The sequence below is a fragment of the Ursus arctos genome, unplaced genomic scaffold (assembly GCF_023065955.2).
Source record: "Ursus arctos isolate Adak ecotype North America unplaced genomic scaffold, UrsArc2.0 scaffold_25, whole genome shotgun sequence".
In the NCBI taxonomy this organism is placed as follows: domain Eukaryota; kingdom Metazoa; phylum Chordata; class Mammalia; order Carnivora; family Ursidae; genus Ursus; species Ursus arctos.
Window position 1 is genome coordinate 40,531,323 of NW_026622930.1, and position 23,718 is coordinate 40,555,040.

General features: G+C 34.4%; 1 protein-coding gene across 10 annotated transcripts in view; it reads right to left on the reverse strand.

The window, feature by feature from the left end:
- Positions 1 to 23,718, reverse strand: part of TXNDC16 (thioredoxin domain containing 16) — a 106,734-nt gene that overhangs the window by 13,557 nt on the left and 69,459 nt on the right. For 8 of the 10 annotated variants that reach the window (XM_048220037.2, XM_057318518.1, XM_048220038.2 and 5 more), the window contains 8 exons: positions 22,962 to 23,105; positions 22,435 to 22,494; positions 19,761 to 19,929; positions 19,294 to 19,430; positions 11,879 to 11,963; positions 9,807 to 9,945; positions 5,914 to 6,074; positions 2,987 to 3,177 (listed from right to left, as the gene is read on the reverse strand). In XM_048220037.2, the coding sequence (XP_048075994.1) occupies positions 2,987 to 3,177; positions 5,914 to 6,074; positions 9,807 to 9,945; positions 11,879 to 11,963; positions 19,294 to 19,430; positions 19,761 to 19,929; positions 22,435 to 22,494; positions 22,962 to 23,105 (1,086 nt within the window). Of the gene's footprint in view, positions 1 to 678; positions 3,178 to 5,913; positions 6,075 to 9,806; positions 9,946 to 11,878; positions 11,964 to 19,293; positions 19,431 to 19,760; positions 19,930 to 22,434; positions 22,495 to 22,961; positions 23,106 to 23,718 lie in introns of those variants that run through there. The other 2 variants (XR_007190232.2, XM_057318520.1) reach the window with 2 other exon arrangements.

Here is a 23,718-nt window from a genome sequence, read left to right on the forward strand (position 1 = left end):
ATGTTTATATTGCCTTATATAAGTATTATTACCCCAGCTTTCTTTTTGTTTCCATTTGCGTGAAATATCTTTTCTCATCCTTTCACTTTCAGTCTGTATGTATCTTTAAGTCTGACGTGAGTCTCCTGTAGGAAGAACATAGATGGGTCTTGTTTTATCATCTATTTAGTCACTCTGTCTTTTCATTGGAGTATTTAGCCTACTTACACTTAAATTATTGAGGGGTGCCTGGCTGACTCAGTCAGTAGAGCATGTGACTCTTGATCTTGGGGTTGTGAGTTTGAGCCCTATGTTGGGTGTGGAAATTACTTAAAATCTTTAGGGACGTGTGGGTGGCTCAGTCGGTTAAGAGTCTGCCTTCGGCTCAGGTCAATGATCCTAGGGTCCTGGAATCAAGTCCCACTCCAGGCTCCTTGCTCAGCGGGGAGCCTGCTTCTCCCTCTGCTTCCTTCTCCCTCTGCCTGTTGCTCTCCCTGCTTGTGCTCTCTCTAACCAATAAATAAAATCTTTAAAATAAATAAATATTTAAAAATAATAGAGTAATTATGGAGAAGTGTGTACTTATTGCCATTTTATTAATGGTTTTCTGGCTGTTTTGTAGTTCTCTGTTCCTTCTCTTGTCCTCTTCCCTTGATGATTTGATGACTTTCTTTAGTGCTATGTTTGGATTCCTTTCTCTTTATTTTTTGAGTATCTAGTATAGATTTTTGGTTTGTGGTTACTATGAGGTTCACATAAAACACACTATGTAAATAGCAGTCCATTTTAAGTTGATGGTCACTTAAGTTGAAAATATTCTAAAAGCACTACATTTTTACTATTTCCCCCACACCCCAGTTTTATGTCTTTGGTGTCATATTTTACAACTTTTAATTTTGTGTATCCATTAATAATTTTAGAGATGGTATATTTTACTACTTTTGTCTTTTAATCTTCGTACTAGTTATAAGTGACTAATCTACTATCTTTATGTTTGCTTTTAACAGTGAGATTTTCTCTTTCATAATTTCCTTCTCATTATGGCTTTTTCTTTTCCACTTAAATAATTCCCTTTAACATTTCTTGTAAGGCTGGCTAAACTGGTGATGAGCTCCTTTAACTTTCACTTGTCTGGGGAATGCTCTGTCCTTCAATTGTCACACCATAGCTACAAAATGACAACACCTCATTCAAGTCTATAAAATAGCAATGCAAATAGAGAAGTGAACACAGAGTGACTGAAGAGTTCAAAACCTACAACTGAAAGGACCCCTATACCATGTGACCAGAATGAGTCAGAGATGACTGGTAACAACACAGAAAGACCTCCTTCCAGATTACGACTTAAACAATATAGTTAATTAATTTTTCACATTTCTTATGAAAATATTAAAATTAAGACTTAATAATGCCATCTAACAGCACCCAGAATAGCCAGAATCATCTTGGAAATTAAGAACAAAGTTGGAGGATCAAATTTCCCAATTTAAAACTGACTCTAAAGCTGTAGCATTCAAGACAGTGTGGTACTGGCATAAGGACAGATACAAAAACACATACAGGAATGTTCATAGCAGCACTATTCATACTAGCCAAAAAGTGGAGACAACCCAAATGTCCAACTGGTAGATTAAACAAACGTGATATATCCATACAATGAAATACTATTCATCCATAAAAAGGAATGAACTATTGATTCATGTTATAACATCAACGATCCTTGAAAACTTATACTAAGTGAAAAAGCCAGATCCAAAGGCCACATATTATATGATTCCATTTATACAAATTGTCCAGAATAGGCAAATCCACAGAGACATAAAGTACATTGCCAGGGAGTGGAGGGAAGGAGAAGAGAAAGTGACTGCTAATGGGTAGGGGGTTTCTTTTTGGGGTGATGAAATGTTCTGGAATTCAGTAGTGGTAACGGTTGCATGACCTTGTGAATATACTAAAACTACTGAATTGTACACTTTAAAAGGATGAATTTTATGGTATGTGAATTAAATTTCAATATAAAAATATCATCCATAGGCAAGTTAAACATAGTTAAAACTGCCTAACTTAACAGAAAAGCAGACCACCTGGGAAGAACAGGTGTGCTGCAATGATTGACACTTAAATTAGGTATCTGATTACATATACACAAATATACATAATGGTAGATTCACAGTATACAAGCTGGCTGAGAGGCGATATGACACTGAATTGGAGTTTGTACACAAGAACTGTGTGTATACGTATACATACAGATTTATATACACACACCCCTCATTTCAGGACTCTGTCGTGGACAATGTCAAAATATAATACAGTTCATCTGGTATCCAATAGCAGAATCCTCGGGTAGTGTCTTAGGAGATTTCTCATTACATCAAATTTCACATCATCTCCTCAATATACTAATGATCTAGTTTAACACAACTTATTTAAATTATAGCAACAGGCCTGTTACCACAACTGTACATAAATTAACATAAACATCTGTACCACAGATATAAATTCATGTATGTGTTAGAAAAGTAGAGATTATGACATATCATAAGCCAGCATCATAAACTGACCAAGATCTATTTTCTCATGGTCCAAAATTCTAGCTCTAGAGTAAAAGAGATGCAGGTTGGAATCCAAGCTTCCTTATTTACTGGTTAATTATTTGACTTTGAACTAGTTACCTAACTCTCCTACAGGTAACAATACTTCCTATGACTCTTAGGAGAATTAAATGAGTTAACACCTGTGAATCACTTAGCATTGTGCTAGACACCTATTCAGCATTCAATAAATGTTATTACTATCATTATATTTAATAAAATATAATGGTACTTATTTTCTGGGGGTAATAAATACCACAAAGAAGATTGTTCCATGACAATGCTATAACATATTAATATTTAAGATACTTACAAACATTACAATTCAACTCATTCTAGCATATATTAGCTATAATTCAAGTTTAAAAATCTATGAAAATACATAACTGTGTGTATTAAAACAGAAAACTTACTGATATGACTCTCAAGTCCTGCTTCCAGTTTCTTCAGCCACAGTAAAAGGTTTTGTTCAGTGATAGCCTGATCTGAAGGAAATGCAAATACTTGGCCACCTGAATGCAGACTGACCACAACTAGAAGAGGAAGGGGAGGCAGGGTGTTAAAATATGCCTGCAAGATTCCTCTTCCCACAGGAGTATTCTTTCTGCAAAAGGGAGCAATTGAACACATTAGTATTTCTTTAATAAAATTATGAAAACAACAGGTTGTAGAACATTAAACTTTAAATATAGTATATCATTAAGTTTATTTTATAAAAAGACATCCTAAAAACTAAGAGGTCTATAACTATGGTATTAGTAATCAGATTCTATTTTTAATAGTTTATTATATTTTAATTTTTTTATAATAATTTTTTATTATATGTTAGTCACCATACAGTACATCCCTAGTTTTTGATGTAAAGTTCCATGATAGTAATCAGATTCTTAATGAATTTCTTTTAACATGGGCACTGTGTTTCTCTTAGGAGGGGAAAAAAAAAAAAAAAGGCAGCCAGTGACTATTTTCATGAAAACCAGTCATAGTTCAAAGATTTGTCATTTTGGGTTTGATATAATCAATAGGTTACTCTCAAAATTGAGCCAAGTATCTGATCACATGTCAACTTAAAAATTAAATGGTTACAAACTATAAAATAATAAGACATTTATAATAAAAACTTCTCCAAATAAAGTTGTTTTTCCTCAGGAACAAAGAGAAGGGGTTAATTTCAAATTAAAAAAAAATTTTTAAAGTTATGGTCATACACGGAAACCATAACTTTTAAGATTCTTAGGTTTCCTAAAACAGCACGTTCCACATTATGGAAAATACTGTTTTACTCTGAGATACCTACAAAGATAAGTACACTGGGAAAATTTCTTCTTAAGCAGTAGGTTGTACTGTTGGTGAACTCTTCACAGAAAAAAAATGTACACTGACTGCCTCATTCTTGTAATTTTTCAAATGAATTAAAAATGTCTTTTCGTTTGAATTTAAACAATGGATAGTGTGTATTTATGTGAACTGTGTTCACAGACATTAAATCAAGCCATACATCTAGAAAACATAACAGAAAATATTGTTGGGGAATGCCCTGAAAATTATCTGTAACATTTTAGGCTGCATTTTTAAAAAATAAAGGTACAGAAAAAGGAACTGAAGAAAAATGCAAAAATGTCACAATGTTTATTTTTCTGTATTTGCCTCAATGGACATCAATTACTTTTAAAATCAGAAAAATTACTACTTCTTAAAATTTGTATGACACCAAAAGGAAAGATAAATAAAAATAAATAAATGGACTACATCAAATTAAAAAGCTTCTGCATAGCAAAGGAAACCATCAACTAAATGAAAAGGCAACCTTTGGAATGAGAGAAAATATCTGCAAATCATCTATCTGATAAGGGGTTTATATCCAAAATAACTAAAGAACTCACAAAACAGCAAAAAACACAAACAATCCAATCCAAAAAAATGGGCAGAGGAACTGAATAGACATTTTTCCAAAGAAGACATACAGATGGCCAACAGACATATGAAAAGATGCTCAACATCACTAATTAGAGAAATTAGGGAATGCAAACCAAAACCACAATGGGATACTACCTCAACCCTGTTAAAATGGCTAGTATCAAAAAGACAAAAGATAACAAGTGTTGGCTGTAAAGAATGTAAAGGATGTAAAGAAAAGGGAACCCTTGTACACTGCTGGTGAGAATGTAAATTGATACAGCACTACGGAAAACAGCAGTGGTTCCTCAAAAAACTGAAATAGAACTACCATCTGATCCAGCAATCCTACTTCTGGGTATTTATCCAAAAGAGATGAAAACAAGACAGTGAAGAGATACACGCCCACGTTTATTGCAGCATTATTTGCAACAGCCAAGATACAGAAACAACCTAAGTGTCTGTCAATAGAGGAATGGATAAAGAAGATGTGGTACATATACAATGGAATACTACTCAGTCACGAGAAAGAAGAAAATCCTGCTATTTGCCATAACAGGGACGGACTCTGAGGGCATTATGCCAAGTGAAATAAACCAGACAGATACGTGGTATCACGTACGTGAAAAATAAAAAAAAAAGTCAAATTCACAGAAACAGAGTAGAAAAATGGTTGCTGGGGACTCAGGGTTGGGGGAAATAGGAAGAGGTTGGGAAAAGGAAACAAACTTTCAGCTGTAAGATGAATAAATAAGGTCTGATAAATAATGTATAACATGGTGACTATATTTTTTTTTTTAAAGATTTTATTTATTTATTTGACAGAGATAGAGACAGCCAGCGAGAGAGGGAACACAAGCAGGGGGAGTGAGAGAGGAAGAAGCAGGCTCATAGTGGAGGAGCCTGATGTGGGGCTCGATCCCATAACGCCAGGATCACGCCCTGAGCCGAAGGCAGACGCTTAACCGCTGTGCCACCCAGGCGCCCCTAACATGGTGACTATAGTTGTAAACACTGTATAATTGAAATTTGATAACAGAGTAGAACGTAAATGTTCTTACTCCGTCCCCAATTTATTTATTTATTTACTTACGTACATACATATAATATGAGGGAATGAATATGTTAATTAGATGGAGGAATCCTTCTACAATGTATGCATGTATTAAATCACAATGTACACTTTAAATATCTTGCAATTTTGTCAATTATACCTATATACGTCTGAAAAAAAAATACCATTCAGCAATAATTTATTGTAAAACAGAATTCAATCTAAAACAAGGTCATCTTAGACCATATGAGGAAGTTTAGTTACTAAAATATAACTTGTACACTGGTCCCATAATATTAATTCCAAAGATACAGAGTTTCATTTCCTAATGAAAATGTAATCATTATAGTTTATTACCTTTTACATGTTAAAAAATAAAAATACACTTACAGATTTAACCAGCAAGGGGTAAGTGAATCCAAGTGTTTCTCTTTTACCAGCGTCAATACTGCTTTTTTACACTGAGGATTTATGCTGCCATCACTGAATAAAATAAGTAATGGTTTTTGAAGTCTTAAATAAATGGGAAGATTTTCCACAGTGATTTCTGGCTGTTAAAAAAAAAAAAAAAACAGAGAATGAAGAGACATAAAATAGAAAATAATGTTCAAATCACTCATGCAATTTTAGCTTGTAAAATGTAATTCAAATATATTTTAAGTGGAGATTTTGCTATACTGACTAATAACTATGAATATCAAGAGCTTTTTATTTAAGCTCACTTTATCTTAATGAGTTATTTCCAAAATAAAGCTAATTTGAAGATCAGCGAGTTACCTGTTCTACAAGGATGTAACACTTCTAATAATTTCTTATGCTAAAATCTGGGCCAGGTTAGCCAACATACATATGGCAAACAAAACTCTTATTGTATCTAACATAAAATTTTGGTGAAAAAAATACTGAGTTTTAAAGATATAATCCTTCAACATCTATGATTACTTAAAATAAAAATCTTATTTTGTTTCAATACAATGGATTTTAGCATAATTAATATAATCAAAACCATGTTTAAACAAATAAAAATATCAGTCTCATTTCTTTTCAGTTTAAGCTCAAATACCAAACTCTGGTGTGTACTTTTCCTTATTTAGTTCTCAAAGCTACTTTTCTCTGCCAATTCTCATTTTTCTTTTAATTCTTTCTCTTTCACACTCAAAATCCTCTCTCAACACCTTCCTCTTTTATGACTTAAATCTTAGATCCCCTTTTGTCCAAATTTCCTTATGTTGTCTTCTCATATTATCATCTTTAATCTTCCACACAAGTTATATCCCCTTCCTAAAATTGACAGATCTCATCAGGCCAGCAGATCTCCTCACTCTGAACAGATCTGAAACACTAGGGGAGATGGAGCCACCACTACAAAGTTCAAAATGTTATGCTGGCTACTGAATCAGAAAGAAGTAAGATACTTTCCCTGCCCTCAAAGAGCTCCTACTCTAAAGGAGGAGACAGATAGACAAACTGCTGTGATCCAAGAAAATTTAATGTAGGACAATAAAATTAAGCTAAAAAAACAAAGTAAAGGAGCTCATGGATGATTTTAGGAAGTGGTATCTGATCTGGCCTTGGGCAAGAAATAAGATCTTGACAGAAGAAGGTATGTGCTAGAGCCGGGACTCCAGATATAGGGGGCATCGTGGGGACAGCCAGAGAGGTGTGAAGGCATTCATGCCGTCTGGGAACAGTGGGAGTGAAGTCTGCCAGACTTAGGCATGCAAGAGGCAAATGCTGTAAGACCGGATGGGAACATGCCTTCAGAGGTATTCTAGCTCCCAGGAAGACTGAGATCTTGCATCAAATGAGTGACATGGTTATGCCTGTTTTAGAAAGATGACTGACTAGAATACGAATCTGTGAAAGGACAGACCGGTGACAGGCATTTCAGGGAAGAAAGACCAAGAGTTCTGTGAGTTGAGGAGGAAAGATCAGAAACTCCGATCTAGGAATCATCGGTATAATGATGGTAGAAGTTATGGGTATGGATAAAATTTCCCAGAGAAAGAACAGCAAAAGAAGAAAATGACTGAGGGGTCAAGATGGAATTCGAGACTGGCCAGAGGGTTGAAGGAAGTATCTGGAGAGAGGACTGAATTGCAAAGGCCAGAGGAACAGAGAATTTTTAAAAGAAAAAGCATGTCAATAGTTTTGGTTGCTACTTACAGAAAAGGTCATCAAACATGGTAACTGGAAGGTATCCTTTGGCTGTCAGTATACAAGAGGCTGTAACTTATCCATAATAAAAGCATAATTAAAGGAACTTATTAACGTATCGAAGCAAAGTGCTATCAAACTATGTTTAAATGTGACAGCCTTGGATAGATCATTGCTTATGTAGTTAATTATCGTGTATTTCAGATTTGGGCATTATTTCCCTAGCCGAATTTATCATCAGGTTATTAAAATAAAAATTGGATGCCATATAAAAAATGTTTACTGTCTGGCCACCCATTTCTCCTTCCTATCCAGATGAAGAAACCAAAGTCTTTCTAGCACCTTAGTGCAGGCCAGGGGATGAGCTTGCGGCTGGCTGGCTGGCTGCTATATACTCTAGACTTCAATCACCAACACAGAGTATTTATGGAAAGGTCATAAACTAAACGCAAAACAATTTTTATTATAGCTGTTAGGTTTTTAGTCAAACACTGTAAACCAAAACACTGTTAACTAGAAACACTGCCACAATGCTAAACTTATAAACAGATTCTGATAGTTAAGTTTGCCCCAAGTGTCTCAGCCTTAAAGAATATAATCTTAAAAAATAGATACCAATTTTTTACCCATCAGTCAGGTGAAGATGAAAATTTCAGAGTAAAATGTTCTAATCTCCTCCCATGCAAAACAGGAACAAGTATCAGCAGCCTTAAACATGTGCATGCCCTTTGGACTAGCAATTCAAATTGCTAAATTCTGTGATTTTACCATGAGTATGTAATCATGGAAACACCCAAAGATTATGCACAAGGCTGGTCCCTGAGTAAAACAAAACTATACTAAAGACAACTTAAATATTCACCAACAGGAAATTAAATGAATTGTGGGTTTTTTAGTGCAACAGAATATTATATAAATATTTTTAAAAAGTATATATATCTTCATTTCTTGATGGAAATATCCCTTAATACAAAAAGACAATCACATAGATATACATGGAATTTCTTTTTTTTTGAGTTTAGGGAAAATATTTCCCCCAAACATCAAAGAGGTTACAGTTGATTCCAATTTTCTTCTCTTAATAGTTCCCTGAATTATCTGGGAAAAGGAAGGCAAAGGCTTATAATAATTCCAAAAATATTACACTATGTATATGGCTAAGGAAATATTCATTTAATAACATGTCATTAAATACAAAAACATTACCTTAATAATTTGGAAAGCTACATCCTGAAAATATTAATGATTTGATTAATTATAGCCTGTAACTTTAATGGGAAGAAGGGAGGGAACAGAACCAAGGTCACAAAAAGATTTAATAAAGACTACAGCCATTAATCTGAGCCTAAAATGTAATGTTATTTAGATCATCATGGCAAGAAACATAACAGGAGGATATTCATTCAGTATTTATAACTGTTAATAATGCTTCTTATGCCACTTTAGAAATGCAGAAAAGCATAAATTTACAATATTCCAGCTATGTTTAATATAAATACAAAACAACTGAAATTGAGAAATGCAGGTTACAACTGTTATGCCCTTGAATTCACTATTTTCAAAGGAAGCAGTGGAAAAGGCTTTTCATAAGAAACTATTTTTTTTTCCAAAACTGTGTAACATCCGTTGAATGCTCACCAGGGGCCAAATACGACACAGAACACCATACACATGTCTCAGTCCTCACAATTAAGTCTCTGCAGCAGGTGCTATGACCACCTGCATTTTACACATGTGGAAAGTGAGGCACAGTGAAGTTAAGAAAGAGCCAGTACGGAATCAAGCAAGGATCTGAAGCTGGGTAGTCTGACTCTCCAGAACCCAGGTGCTTTATATATACATACCACATTTCAGCCTAGATTAAGTACGTCCTTCAACTGGCCATCAGCTACACTAGTCTCAGCAGTAAAAATAATCCAAAGACATGTAAACTTTTAGCAGTGGACTAGGGAAGCTGTACACGTAATGAGTGAGCAGTAAAACAGAGCAACCCAATGAATCTTCAGCACAAAACATCACGCCCTGTGCCAACAAAAGCTGGAAAATGGTGGATTAAAACAGACTATTTTTAACTGGTCTAGATTTTCTTATTTTTAAATAACATCCTTATTATAAAATATACTCACAAATGTTTCCAGTAATGCATTTGTTATTATTTGAACTATGTCTTGTGCATGGGAGTTAGCTAATGGAATGCTCTCTATTTTGCCTTCTTTGTGTCTGGCCAGCAGCAGGGCTGGAAGGGTTGCAGCATATTTATTTGACCTACGGAGAAATGTAGTATTAAGATTTCCAATAAAATATAGCAAGTCATCAAAAACATAAACAATTAGTCTGAGAGGTCAGAGTGGGAAGTAGCAAATGGGGAAGCCCTACTACTAAAGAAAAAAATGAACTCAATTTCCCGGCAAACTTATCTTCTGTGTGAGGCTATGTGAGGAAGCTCAGGAGCCTTGACAACCTAGATTAAAAGAAAGCAACAGACAATAATCTAGCCAAAATTTTTTTTCCCCTCTAGACAACTTACCCATCAAGAAAATGTCTAAATAGGATGAGGAACATAGTGGATGGTTCTCAACCCTTTTGTACTGCTCACCATACTGCTGAGCAAGGAGACAAGCATCTACTAGAAACCTACAATTTTCCAGGCACTCTTTCAGGTACCTTTAGTTTTTATTTAACCGTCAGAATGGCCTTATAATCACCTGCCTTTGACAGGTGAGGAAATGGGACTCAGAGAGTGATAAATGGCAGAGATAGGATTCAAACCGAGTGCCCCAGGTAGGGTCTATGCTCTCTCCCCTGTAACCGAGCCCCAATGTGCTACTTCTTACCACTAGTTTTGCTATTAAAAAAAAAAAAAAACGGGGCTCCTGGGTGGCACAGCGGTTAGGCGTCTGCCTTCGGCTCAGGGCGTGATCCCGGCGTTATGGGATCGAGCCCCACATCAGGCTCCTCCGCTATGAGCCTGCTTCTTCCTCTCCCACTCCCCCTGCTTGTGTTCCCTCTCTCGCTGGCTGTCTCTATCCTGTAGAATAAATAAATAAAATCTTAAATAAAAAAAAAAGGAAAATCACTAAATTAAATAGGAAAAAGGCTTGGTATGAAATGACCAAAGAGGTAGTCACATTTATATCATGTAAAATCAATTGATGCTAACATAAAGCATAGACGTTATAATACTATAAGCATTAGTAGAGGATCCAGTCTTCAAATTACCTGGAAGACTCTCTTAGTTGATCAGTTGGTTACAAATAAAACATGCTCTGAATACTACTGGCCTACCTCTTTGGACCACAGCTAAATGCACAATGACAGCAGAGTAGAAGATAGTGGGTGACTGTCCATGTGGCAGGTGACTAGATCTCATATTTTCTAAAGATCTGAAGTTCAGTATTTACTTTTCAAAGGTCACTGATTTCATGGATAGAAATGGAGCTTAATCATCAAGAGCATATGTCACCAGTGTTCAGGATGAAAGATCTAAGCTCAGAAATCACCATTAGGAATATTACAGTCAGAAGGTAAGCAAGACAAATTATTGGGGCTTATCAACTCCACTTGCACCTGAAGATAAGCCATTAATGCAGAATGTGATGTACATATATTACTATATGTATTGTGTATATATATTAATAATCCCCAAATTTTCAGTTCAGTCCTTCACTCTGGAATAACTGAAATATCTGGTAGTTCACAAGAGTCCCACATTCTACAAATAAAGCAACTTATGTGGCTAAAACAGCACTGATAAGTATATGTTTGCAATAACTTAAAATTAGGTAGAACTGTCAGGTATAGTTATATCACCTAAAACTCTGGTAGAAATATGAAAAAATTCTGATTTTTATATATACCTTGGTGGCAAATCAAAAGCCCAGACACTCAAGATATAAAATTCCCCAAAAAACTTTGATAATTTCAAAGAACCAAACTGCAGGTAATAGAACCCAAAGAGGAAAATTTTTATAGGAAGATGAAATAGTATGAATCCAAGGTTGCCCCTATGGGGACTCTAGCCTAAAGTAAAAATATTTAAATTCTAAATAGCCAGGTGGTATTTCCCAGATCTTCTTTGAAGAAAATTAAAAATTTAGTTATATTACTACCTATTTTCCTTCATCAACTGTGTAAAGACAAACAATATACTATTTAGCAAACTTCCCCCTCTCTAAAATTAGAAAACCAACAAACTTACAGTATCAAAACATCTTCTTCAGAATAAATTCCAGTGATAACACATCCTTTTAGGTAGTTTCCTGCTTCAGTGAAATCTTCTTTTGCTATAATACAAAGACAAGACAAAAATCTGAAACCTTTAAAATTATGTGTGCTATTCAACTGACGGACAGATTTATAAATGGTTGTAATTTGTTATTCATTATAAAGATAAATATTTACAGGTGGGTCTTATATAACTTAGTGGTTCTAAAATAAATAAATTCTTTTTATGACATTTGATTATGACAGAAATGTAAATTGATATAATGTAATTAGGGTTCCCTAAACAAATGTACTCTAAATGTGATTTATCAGATTTATAGCATGCTAATCATACAGAGTTACTGAATAAATATTTGTTGCTTTTTAATTTACTTCTAAGGTAAAGTAAGTGGAGACAGCTATCCTATACATAGCCTGGAAAGAGAAGCTGTATGTGAAATGAGGCACACATTATCATCACAAAATCTAGAAATGCCGATATGCACAGAAAAAAAATGGAAGGCTAGAAATTCTAGTCCTTTAACAGTATCTGTGTTAGGATTCTGCAATTATGAGGTATTTGTGTCTTTTCATATTTCCTGTATTTTCTGTAATGTGTTTTTGTTACCTTTGAACTTTGATTAATTTGTGTATCAGTCTTTCCTCATTTGTTAGGATACAGATATTAAAAAATTATTTCTGTAGCTTTCTGAATACACTTTTATAAATAATAGTATATTCTGGATCATGTTAATGACTATTTTATAACCAAGAAGCAAGTCTGAATTAAATAGTCATAGACTAATGAGGAAAGAACAGAGGTAAACTTATGTAAATGATGTATTCTTGCCAAATGATAACTCAGCTCACTCCATGGAAGGTTCACGGCAGCTCAACAGAAAACTGATGATGGAAGAACTGAATCATAAAGCACCTAGTAGTCTGGACGTGCTGAACCCAAAAGATCTGTACCTAAGCAATCAGTACTGTATTCATGGTGTGAGTATCTGCACTGTTACCACCTGGCAACCACAAGGTTATGTTCTTTAAAAAGGATGCATACTTTCCACAAGACTAAGAAACACTGCAGGAAGCCAATTTACTAAAATGGCACAGTCAGCCAGTAGGCAGCACTGAGAGCTCATTTATAACCATGAATTTAATGAGAAACTATTACCCCTTGAAAATATTTTCTTCAGTCTGTGTTACACCAAAGCAGAAAAGATTCATAAGAAAAGTAAACAATTAAAGGGATGCTTGGTGGCTCAGTCGGTTAAACATCCAACTCTTGATTTCAGCTCAGGTTACGATTTTGGAGTTGTGAGATCGAGCCCTGCATCAGGCTCAGTGCTGGGCGTGGAGGGAGCTTAGGATTCTCTCTCTCCCTCTGCCCAACCCCCCCCAAAAAAAAGAAAAAAAAAGAGAAAAAAAACAAAACAATTAGAAAGGACTGAGTGCCTATACTTTCATTTCTAAGAGAAAACAGAACTAAAGTCTGGTCAGTAATTGATGATCATTGTCTAAGGCAATGACATACTGGAATCTGTTTCAGCTTTTCTTTTTTGATAAAATAACAGTGGAAAATTACACTATTTCCATACAATTTCCTCATACAGAAGCCTCTCTACTCATGAATATGTTTCTTTTTTTAAAAATATTTTATTTATTAGAGAGAGAGATGCACAAGTGGGGGAGAGGGGCAGAGGGAAAGGGAGAAGCAGGCTCCCTGCTGAGAGGGAGCCCAATGTGGGGCTTGATCCCAGGACCTTAAGATCATGACCTGAACCAAAGGCAGACACTTTTTTTTTAATGTTTTTTTATTATATTATGTTAGTCACCATACAGTACATCCCCGGTTTCCGATGTAAAGTTCGATGATTCATTAGTTGCGTATAACACCCAGTCAAAGGCAGACACTTAACCAACTGAGCCATCCAGGCACCCCAGGAATATATTTCTTAAAAGGCTCTTCATAAATCCACTTGTTCATGTATCTTGTTACTTCTGCAATGGAAGCATTTAAAACTGTAGACATCAATCAATAAAACTGTAGACCTCAGGTACATATCCATTTCCACTAAACCAGACTATTGATTTTCCTCTGAACATTTAAAACCAGACATACTCTCCTCGTTGGTTAAAACTACATGTATGTCGGAATATATTGCAACCCAAAGTATAAGAAAATAATTATTCTAAAGAAAAAGGTTCTTAAATCACAATAAGTATATTTGGGATGTAATATTAATGGTGACCTCCAATATTTAGTTGTGTAAATAGAAACATGTTTTAATTGGATAAAATAAATACATTAATTTAGCAATACTGCTTTTTTCCCCACTATCATGTTACTGAATCATTATATTTATACACATGCATATATGGACATACCGCACATACATCTATTTTTTAGCTCTACCAACAAAAGCTGAGAAGCAAGAACAACACTCCAATAACAAAAGCACTCCTAATCCCTAGACTTTGGTTTCTAAATTCAATGTCCCACTAAAAGGAACCTAGACTCTTGGTTGAGAAACGGCTAATTCCAGGAATGGGACTGGGAATATTTTGTGCCAAAAGGACATACCCAAAGAATGATGGAGACATCAAAAGGACACAGGAGTCAGACTGAAGAGGCATGACAGCAACTAATTATAACCCATTGAATAAAATAAGGACTCAGGTGTCTATACTGAAAAATAAATGAGAAGGAAATGCTCTTATGGTAGTATGTGAACTATGTTAGTAACATATACAGAAGAAATAGGCAGTTAGAAATTTTCCACTTGGCAACCACCATAGTTATAGCTCTTTCAAGCAATGGATTCTAAAACTGGGGTACAACAGCATAATGAGAAACAGGACATTTACAGAGCTTTAAATTCTATCCCCACAAGATACTTTTTTTCCCTCTGTAATTAATAAGTATCTTTCAAGTAAAGAGACCGTGCAGATACAAGATTGGACAAAGGAGACATTTCAGGCCTCATGGAATCCACTAATGTGGATTTAATCTTTAAATCATTAGAATCTACATGAACAATAAATCAATACCTGATATAAAATAAGTGCTCAGTAAATGTTAGTAGTTAGCTCTTATGAATAATATATGTACATAAAAATGTTAGTGAATTCATAATAGCCTTTTATTGTTACACATTTTCTCATTCAATAGATGTTGAAAGTAACTACCACATGAATATCTGCAAAAAACAAAAACAACAAAAAAGAAGAGAATCTACTATCTAACTGAAAAGTCTGAGAACAATCTAGTGAAATAACAAGCATCCTATCCAGATTATATCGTTCTGGCACACTAGAACAATCTCTATGTCATTTAACATTATGCTTTTGACTTATTTTTTATTTATTTTTTATTTTTTTTTAATTTTTATTTATTTATTATTTTTTTAAAAGATTTTATTTATTTGACAGAGAGACAGCCAGCCAGATAGGGAACACAAGCAGGGCGAGTGGGAGAGGAAGAAGCAGGCTTCCAGCGGAGGAGCCTGATGTGGGGCTCGATCCCATAACACTGGGATCATGCCCTAAGCCGAAGGCAGACGCTTAACCGCTGTGCCACCCAGGAGCCCCAGCTTTTGACTTATTTTTTAAAGACTTGTTCATTTGGGAGGGAGAGAGAGAGACAGCGAGAGAGCACGTTGAGTGGGGGGAGAGGCAGAAGGGGAGGAAGTGAGAGAGAAAGAATCTCAAGCAGACTCCCTGCTGAGCACAGAGCCCCATTTGGGGCTGATCTTACAACCCTGAGATCACGACCTTAGCCAAAATCAACAGTCAGACTTTTAACCAACTGAGCCATCCAGGTGCCCCTATACTTTTGACTTTCGTTGAGATAATTATGTGTAAATCTTATCATTTGTATAGAACTACCATAAAGTATACTGTTCCTATTCTCATATAAAAAAAAAAAAAATAGGAAGAATCCCTTTCAGCATTTACAACCAGGGAAAAGTCTTCTCTGTGGATGATGGGCACCCTAACTTTTATATTGCCATTTATTATATAATGATAAGATGGCAAAAAATTCATCTTTCTGTTTCTGATTGCTGCTAGGTTGCTTGGGGTTAAGTTTTATGACCAACTACAGTGTTCTCTAGATATTCTACACAATTATCCCCTGCTCTGTTATAGCTTAACTCTAATTCTTGTTTTAATGGTTTTATCGTATTTGTGCTTTTTATTATCTGAAGACCTTAATTCTTTTTGGAAGGAAGCCCAGAGTAAATAATAGACAACCTCAGGGCACCAAGCCCCCGAGGAAGATTGAAGACAAAGTCAACATTAGAAAGGCAAAGACAAAGGAGTAAAACAGACTCATTCACTTCGCAATTTTTCATAAAGAGAATATAAATGAAAAAGCTCCTCTAGGATTTTGCCTTCTAAGATGGGAAGCCACAGAACACACATTCACATTCTTATTATTTCTTTCTAGTAAGTTATTTTGGCTTTTATTTTAAAAGATTTTGAAGACAACATAGAGGGGAACAACTAGACAGAAATTTGTATAAAGCAAAATTTAATAACTAGTTAACAGTATCTGCTATCTACAAATATGATGCTACATATACGGATACTCTTCGCAGAAAAATATCCTTAAATGAAAGAAAAATAAGGGGGCAGGTTTGCTAGATAAATGCAGACAGCTAACGTGATGGAAAAAACACTAAAGGTTTTGTTAGTCAATTCAAGAAGCCATTCATATGCAAAGCAAGAGACTAACACTCTAAGCAATAGTACTGGTTAGAAAAAAACAAAAACAAAGCCCTGTGTACCCTTCCTTTACAACTTACTGAAAGCATTCCTATGAAGCTAGAAAAAAATAGAGTCTAAAAACAGAGAAGCTGTGATATTAAAAGAACACTATAATCTATGATGCTACATAAAACTAATAAAGTAGAATTAATTACTAGAAGCACTGTATCAAAGCTGAATGAAAAAACATTAATATGAAATGCACCAAAAATAAGATGAATTAATTGACGGGTGGAAGGATGGACAGACGCACAGGTATGTGTTAAATCAAGTACAAGCTAAATGCTAATAGAATCTAGATGGTAGGCATATGGATGTTCATTATAAAATCTTTCAACTTTGCTGTATGAAAATTTTCAAAATGTTCGAAAAATAAATGCAAAGAATTTTTGAAAGAGAAATACATAATGCAAAAATATTAAAGTTTGGAAATAACGATAATTTGAGTCTATAATATGAGACCATAGAGGCCCATATAGAAAAAAAGATGACAGAAGAAATTAAAAGCATCCTCATCTTCTATAGAAGAAGTCAAAATCATTAAAATGGTCTTTAATTTTATGGATTCCAGTATTTTTGTTTTTTTAAAGAACATCTTCTCTGGCTCTGGGGAAAATAAAACCAAAAGAAGCATTCTCCATGTAGACTAAACTAACTAAAGAAATACTAGTGAAGCATAAAACAAGCAACAAATACAAATCAGTTTAGACAATATGTATAAAATAATTTAAGTTCACCTGGAAGAGCCAACAGGCAAAAAGATTTTTTAAAAATGTATAAAAGACAAGAGAGTTGACCCAATTATATATTCAACATGTATTATAAAACTAATAGATTAGAGGGGCACCTGGATGGCTCAGTTGGTTAAGCATCTGACTTTTGATTTCAGCTCAGGTCATGATCTCAGGGTCCTGAGATCAAACCCCACATCACGCTCTGCACTCAGTGAAGAGTCTACTTGTTTCTCTGCCTCTGCCCCCTCCTTGCTTGCACGCACATGCTCGCTCGCTCTCTCTCAAGTAAATAAATCTTAAAAAAAAAAAAAAATAGATTAGGTATTGACAGGGAGATAAAAGTGAATAAAATAAAAAATATTTAAAAAGATTGTATACACACACACACACACACACACATACAGACATGAATTTAATATGGTGATGATGGAACAAAAAAAAAAAGAGAACAAAAGGACATGACCTAAGTCGAGTCAGATGCTTAATCAACTGTGCCACCTAGAGGCCCCTAAAAGGAAGGAAATTCTGGCACAGGATACAACATGGATAAGCCAGTCAATAAACGACAAATACTATATGATTCCACTTATAGGAGGTTCTTAGAGTGGTCAAACTTATAAAGATACAAAGTAGAATTAAGGCTTCCAGGGGCTAGGGAAACAGGGAAATAAAGAGCTGTGTAATAGGTACAGTGTTCTGGTTTTGCAAAATGAAAAATGAAAAAGTTCTGGAGATTAGAAGCACAACAATGTAAATATAATTGACACTGGTGAACTATATGCTGAAATGGCTAAGATGGTAAATTTTGCTACTTTTATCATAATTTTAAAAGAGAAAAAATATTCAAAGCAAGAAGACAATATAAATTAGTGTAAGAAAATATTATAAATTAAAACAAGAAGAAAATATAGGTGAATATTAACTGATAAGGATGATAGAGATTTTCTTTTTTTTAATTTTTTTTATTTTAATGATTTTTTATTATATTATGTTAGTCACCATACAGTACATCCCCGGTTTCCGACGTAAGGCTCGATGATTCATTAGTTGTGTATAACACCCAGTGCACCATGCAATACGTGCCCTCGTTACTACCCATCACCAGCCTATCCCATTCCCCCACCCCCCTCCCCTCTGAAGTCCTCAGTTTGTTTCTCATAGTCCATAGTTGATAAGGATGATAGAGATTTTCTATAACTGAAATCAATGGAAGAAATCTCAAAATCAATAAATACGAAAACAAATTTTAAACTGCTAAATATAAAATTATTAAAGCTAAAAACCAAACTGGGGGAAAATAATTGAAACAAACTGACAAGAACTTAATATTCTTAATACATAAAAATCTCATAGTAATTCATTAGACAAACACTAAAACCCCATTTTTAAAATGAATAACACATATAATACACAGTTTATAGAAAACAAAGTTATCCTCCTATTGGGAATCTATACCCATTAAATAGTCTAAATTCCACACAAAGACGCATATATTCTTTAGAGCAAAAAGAAAAAAGGGAAACAAGAGATTAAATAAATTATGGCAAACAGTTAAATAAATTATGGTATATGCATCTAAATATACAGCCATGGTAATTTTGAAGAATATTAATCACATGGAAAAAAATGCACCCATGTAATATTAAATAAAAACAGCAAGATACTAACCTAGATACACAATATTATCCCAATAACACAAAAATATATATAAATATGTAATACACAGGTACAGAGAAAAAAGGAAGGAATTATATCAAATTTAACTAAATAATCAGATTTTTTTCCTTCAAATTTCTCTATTTTCAAAATTCTATAATTTGAGTTCTCTATACTTGAAAAAGATATTAATTCATTTTTTTAAAAAACTCGCAATCAAGTTTTTAACTATTACCTAAATACTTACCTGTTGTCATGTTTGGGCTAAATAGTCCTAGCACCGACACGCTAGAGTAGGAGATCAGATCTTTATATAATTCCCCACTTAAATATTCTTCTGCTTCTTGGACAGATGTTATGTTCACTGGGCATGAAATCCTGTTGCTGAATGAATATATAACCATATTCAACATTAATTTTTAAAGATACTTTTCAGTTTGCAAAAAAATAAAACATACTGACATTAGCAAACACTATATTCCACAGGATAAATATCTGACAAATAAGAAACTAAATACTATTCTAATAAAAAAAAATCATCCCCATTAAACCCAATTTCTATCTCCCCCAAAGTGAAGTAATAAACTCTCTTCACCTTATGCTGTGATCTCAATTCCTTACCCCTTCACCTATTCAAAGTGTGTCAATGAAGTACAGGAATTAGGTTTATAGACCCCAAAATTTAAAGGTCTTAGGGAGAAGCTGAATACTTACAGCTGAATAAACTTCAGGAGATCTTCGGTTCCTAACATTCCAGTGTAAGACACCGGGTTCTTGCCTTCCTTGTACATCTTTACAACAGGAAATTCAGTAACATTTTGCTTAGCACATAAATCAGACCAGTCTGCACAGTTCACTCTAGTAAGCAGCATAGTGGATGTGCCTAAACAACAGGAAATGCACATTTTATAAATATTAATGTAGAAAACTCAGTTGTGTAGACTTGACAATATTTGTACAGCCCATTCTTATTTTAATCTCTCATCAGCATGAACTGCTTCCACTGGATACTCTTGTCCCTTGATTTTTGTAACCCCTTCGCCAATTAGTTTATTTCCCCACCTCCTTTGCTGCTCAATTTTTGGGTCCCTTTTGCATGCTGTTTTGCCAGTAGAGTCTAAGATGCCTGCAATATTACACCCCCTATACTTTATCAAGGCAGGAATTTCCAATGGTGTTCCTAATTTAAAGATTAAAAAAATAATTTAAAAAAAAATTCTCTTAGCTACAGATACTAGGTATGTATAAAAACTTGATATTTGCTGCCACCTTGTGACTGAGTATAAAATAGTCTTCATCATCTTAGACGAAAAGTGGCTTTTTCCCACAAAGTCAACAACGAAAGGTTATAGGACTGAATGCCCAAAGTATTACAATATTCTCCTCATTTACAAAGTTATAGTATGGGGCTTCAATGTAGACATAAAATAGTTACCTATATTACACGTTTCTACATTAAGCCCCCTGAACTTCCAAAACAGTCCCTTTATCTGATTATCTACTTACTAAAATGACTGTTACTCATAAAGAGTATCCTAAATAAAAAAAAGTAAATCAAGTCTTGGGTTGGTTATCTGTTTTTTTATTCTACAAACACATACAACTCACGGTCCTTGCATTGAGGGGCCAGGGAGTCCCTTTATTCGATCATTAGTAGAGAAGAATGTAAGGGAATCTATTTCCATTTTCATTTGGTATTGACAAATGGGCTGGGTGGGGGAGTAATTCTGTTATTCAGGGACATTATGAAATTATTCCTTCATTATGGTTTATATTTCCCCCTTCCTTTTTCTTTCTTCTAACTTTTTGCCAATGAGGCTGGAGGACCTAAAAGAAGAAACTATGGAACATAAGAACTAGGAAGATTGGTAGGGGAAGAAAGGGATAAAGAAAGGGGGGGTAATCAGAAGGGGGAATAAAGCATGAGAGACTATGGACTCTGAGAAACAAACTGAGGGCTTCAGCGGGGGGGGGGATGGGATAGGCTGGTGATGGGTAGTAAGGAGGGCACGTATTGCATGGTGCACTGGGTGTTATACGCAACTAATGAATCATCAAACTTTACATCAGAAACCAGGGATGTACTGTATGGTGACTAACATAATATAATAAAAAAAATTAAAAAATAAAAGATAAAAGAAGAAACTTAAATCTTTCCATAGGTTACAACTATAAAGGAAAATCTGAAAGAGAGTAACAGGATTTGGTTTTTAAAAATATATATATATTAGGAATCACAGTATCTGTAGACTTAATCACCTCTTCACTCAGGTAATGAAGTAATCAAAGGTTGGATCAAATGTGGTTGAAAAATTAACTAAGGAAAAATGGTTCAAAAATGATTTTTTTAAATCTCTGATGTTTTATTACTACAGAACATGTTATATTTAGGACTGACTTTCTGGAATTGATTTCTTAAGTTCACAAAAGTCCCTAGTATATAAATAAGTTGTACACTAGTAGACATTTTCCACTAAACTCTACTATATTAGCTTATTCATTTATTCAACATTAAACCCCAAATATTGTACAATGTAAGGCAATATGCCAAGTCCAGTGAGCTAAGGATAAGGTATGCCACCTACCCACCAAGAACTTACTAAAAATTGAAAGAACCTATAACCTAGTGCCCCAAAAAACTAAATGGTGGACACATTCCTAAAGTAGCTAAAAGAATAAGCCTATTTAACTACAATAGCTAAGAAAAAGAAAAACAGTAGTGGAAAATCGTATTACAGATATGAAGCATGCTACATTCTGTCTTATTCAAATAATCATAAAACATTATCCTATTCCATCATTATCTCTTACGAACATGCCTCCCTGCCTATCCCTACATCTTTGCTAGAATGATGACATAGATATTTTGAGTTCAAGTCCATTCCTTGGATTCTTATTTACCTACCCCTGGATCAGGTTTTCATAGAAGAGTTAAAAGATCTTGGCTACTGATAATATCCCAGTCCCTAAGGAGCCAAGTGAATAGCTTAGATCTTTGGTTAGACTGTGAGACTGGGTCTTATCTGTCACATTTTTTGTTTAAGTGTATTTAGTATTTATTTAATAATATTTAATAGTAACTGGCTCAGAGTAGGCACTCAATAAATGTTTGTTGAATGAATTCAGCCAAAAAGATTACTGGATTAACTGTGGCCACAAGTACTTAATATACATGCTCTCTACTTTGTACTGAAGACAGTCCCATGAAAAGAACCAAGATGAATGCTTCTGAGCATTTCTGAAACTCATGGTTCAATAACGTAATGATGGAGACACAAATTTAAAATGTGAAATTTTATGTGCTTTTCTTCATCTTTAGGATGATATGATTTTACAAATAGCTATAGCTTAGAATCAAGAAAATAAGCATGCATAACACATTACATACCTTTCAATTTAATTGCCAAATCGATATAGGATTGCAGAAATGCCATGGATACTGCTTGCCCTACATTAAAATAAAAAATTTAACAGTTATTTCAACATGCATATCTCCAAAGCACCCATACCCTGACATTAACAAACATAATATAGATTTATAGGATCTCCCAAAATTGTTATTCCTTCATAAGAAATATTCTAATATACAGTACTCAATATTGTGCATTCAAGAGGATTTTAAATGCAACTAATTTTCTGCCCTCAAACTGCAAGGAATATAGTTGAAGGGCTATTACTTGAAGCAAAAAGCAATATATGCCCTATAGATCCATAAGAACTGTTAATATATTTGAAACATTATCATGAATTAATATTTTTTCTAAATTAGTAAATCTTTCAATATGTGGAGTCTACTTGTGACACATGAACGCTATGTCATTCTACAACATGCAATATACAGAATGCAAAAATAAAATCCACCAACTTTACATCCTCTAATATGTAATACTCCCTCCTCTAAAGGCTCATACTCACAACCAGCGTAGAAAAGCACTATGCTATCAGAAGCCACTACTGTCTCATTAAATGTCTCTTCTGTTAGTTCCACCGTGAGTTCCAAAGGTAACCGTCTCTTTCTATCTCTGTAAACAGTTTCTGCCACTTCATCATCTTGAATATCTAAAATATTCAAGAATAAATTAATGTATATATAAATACATAACTTATACAAATACAAATTCCACTGTATGACAAGCACTGTGATGGACACTAGGAAAACAGTAAACAAAACAGATGTAGTCCCTGACCACAGGGAGCTCCTATTTACAGAAAAGTCAGACAATAAACGCATCACTGAATAAACACATAGTTATAAATTATGTCAGTTTAAGGAAAGAAAATGGTACATGAGAGATTATAACAGGGAGATCTAGATTGGAAGAAACAAAGCCTTCCAGCTAGAGAATCAAAAAAAAAAAAAAGTCTTAGGCAAAAAGAAAAACATATGGAGACTCGAAGACATAAAAGAGTTTAGCATGCACTACGTACTGAAGGAAGGCAAATTTGACTAAAACAAGATGGGATGAAGGAGTAAATGGCATGAGAAAACCCTAGACTAGCCTGTAGCTAGAACATAAAGAGCCATATAAGCCAAGAATTTTAGATTTTATTCTAAGTGCATCAAGTTATGTGGATTCTGAATATGTAAAAACCTATCGTTAACTTAGACAAACTAACCAACCACTGGATCCATCCATTTATCCATCCATCCATCCATCCATCCATGTATGGA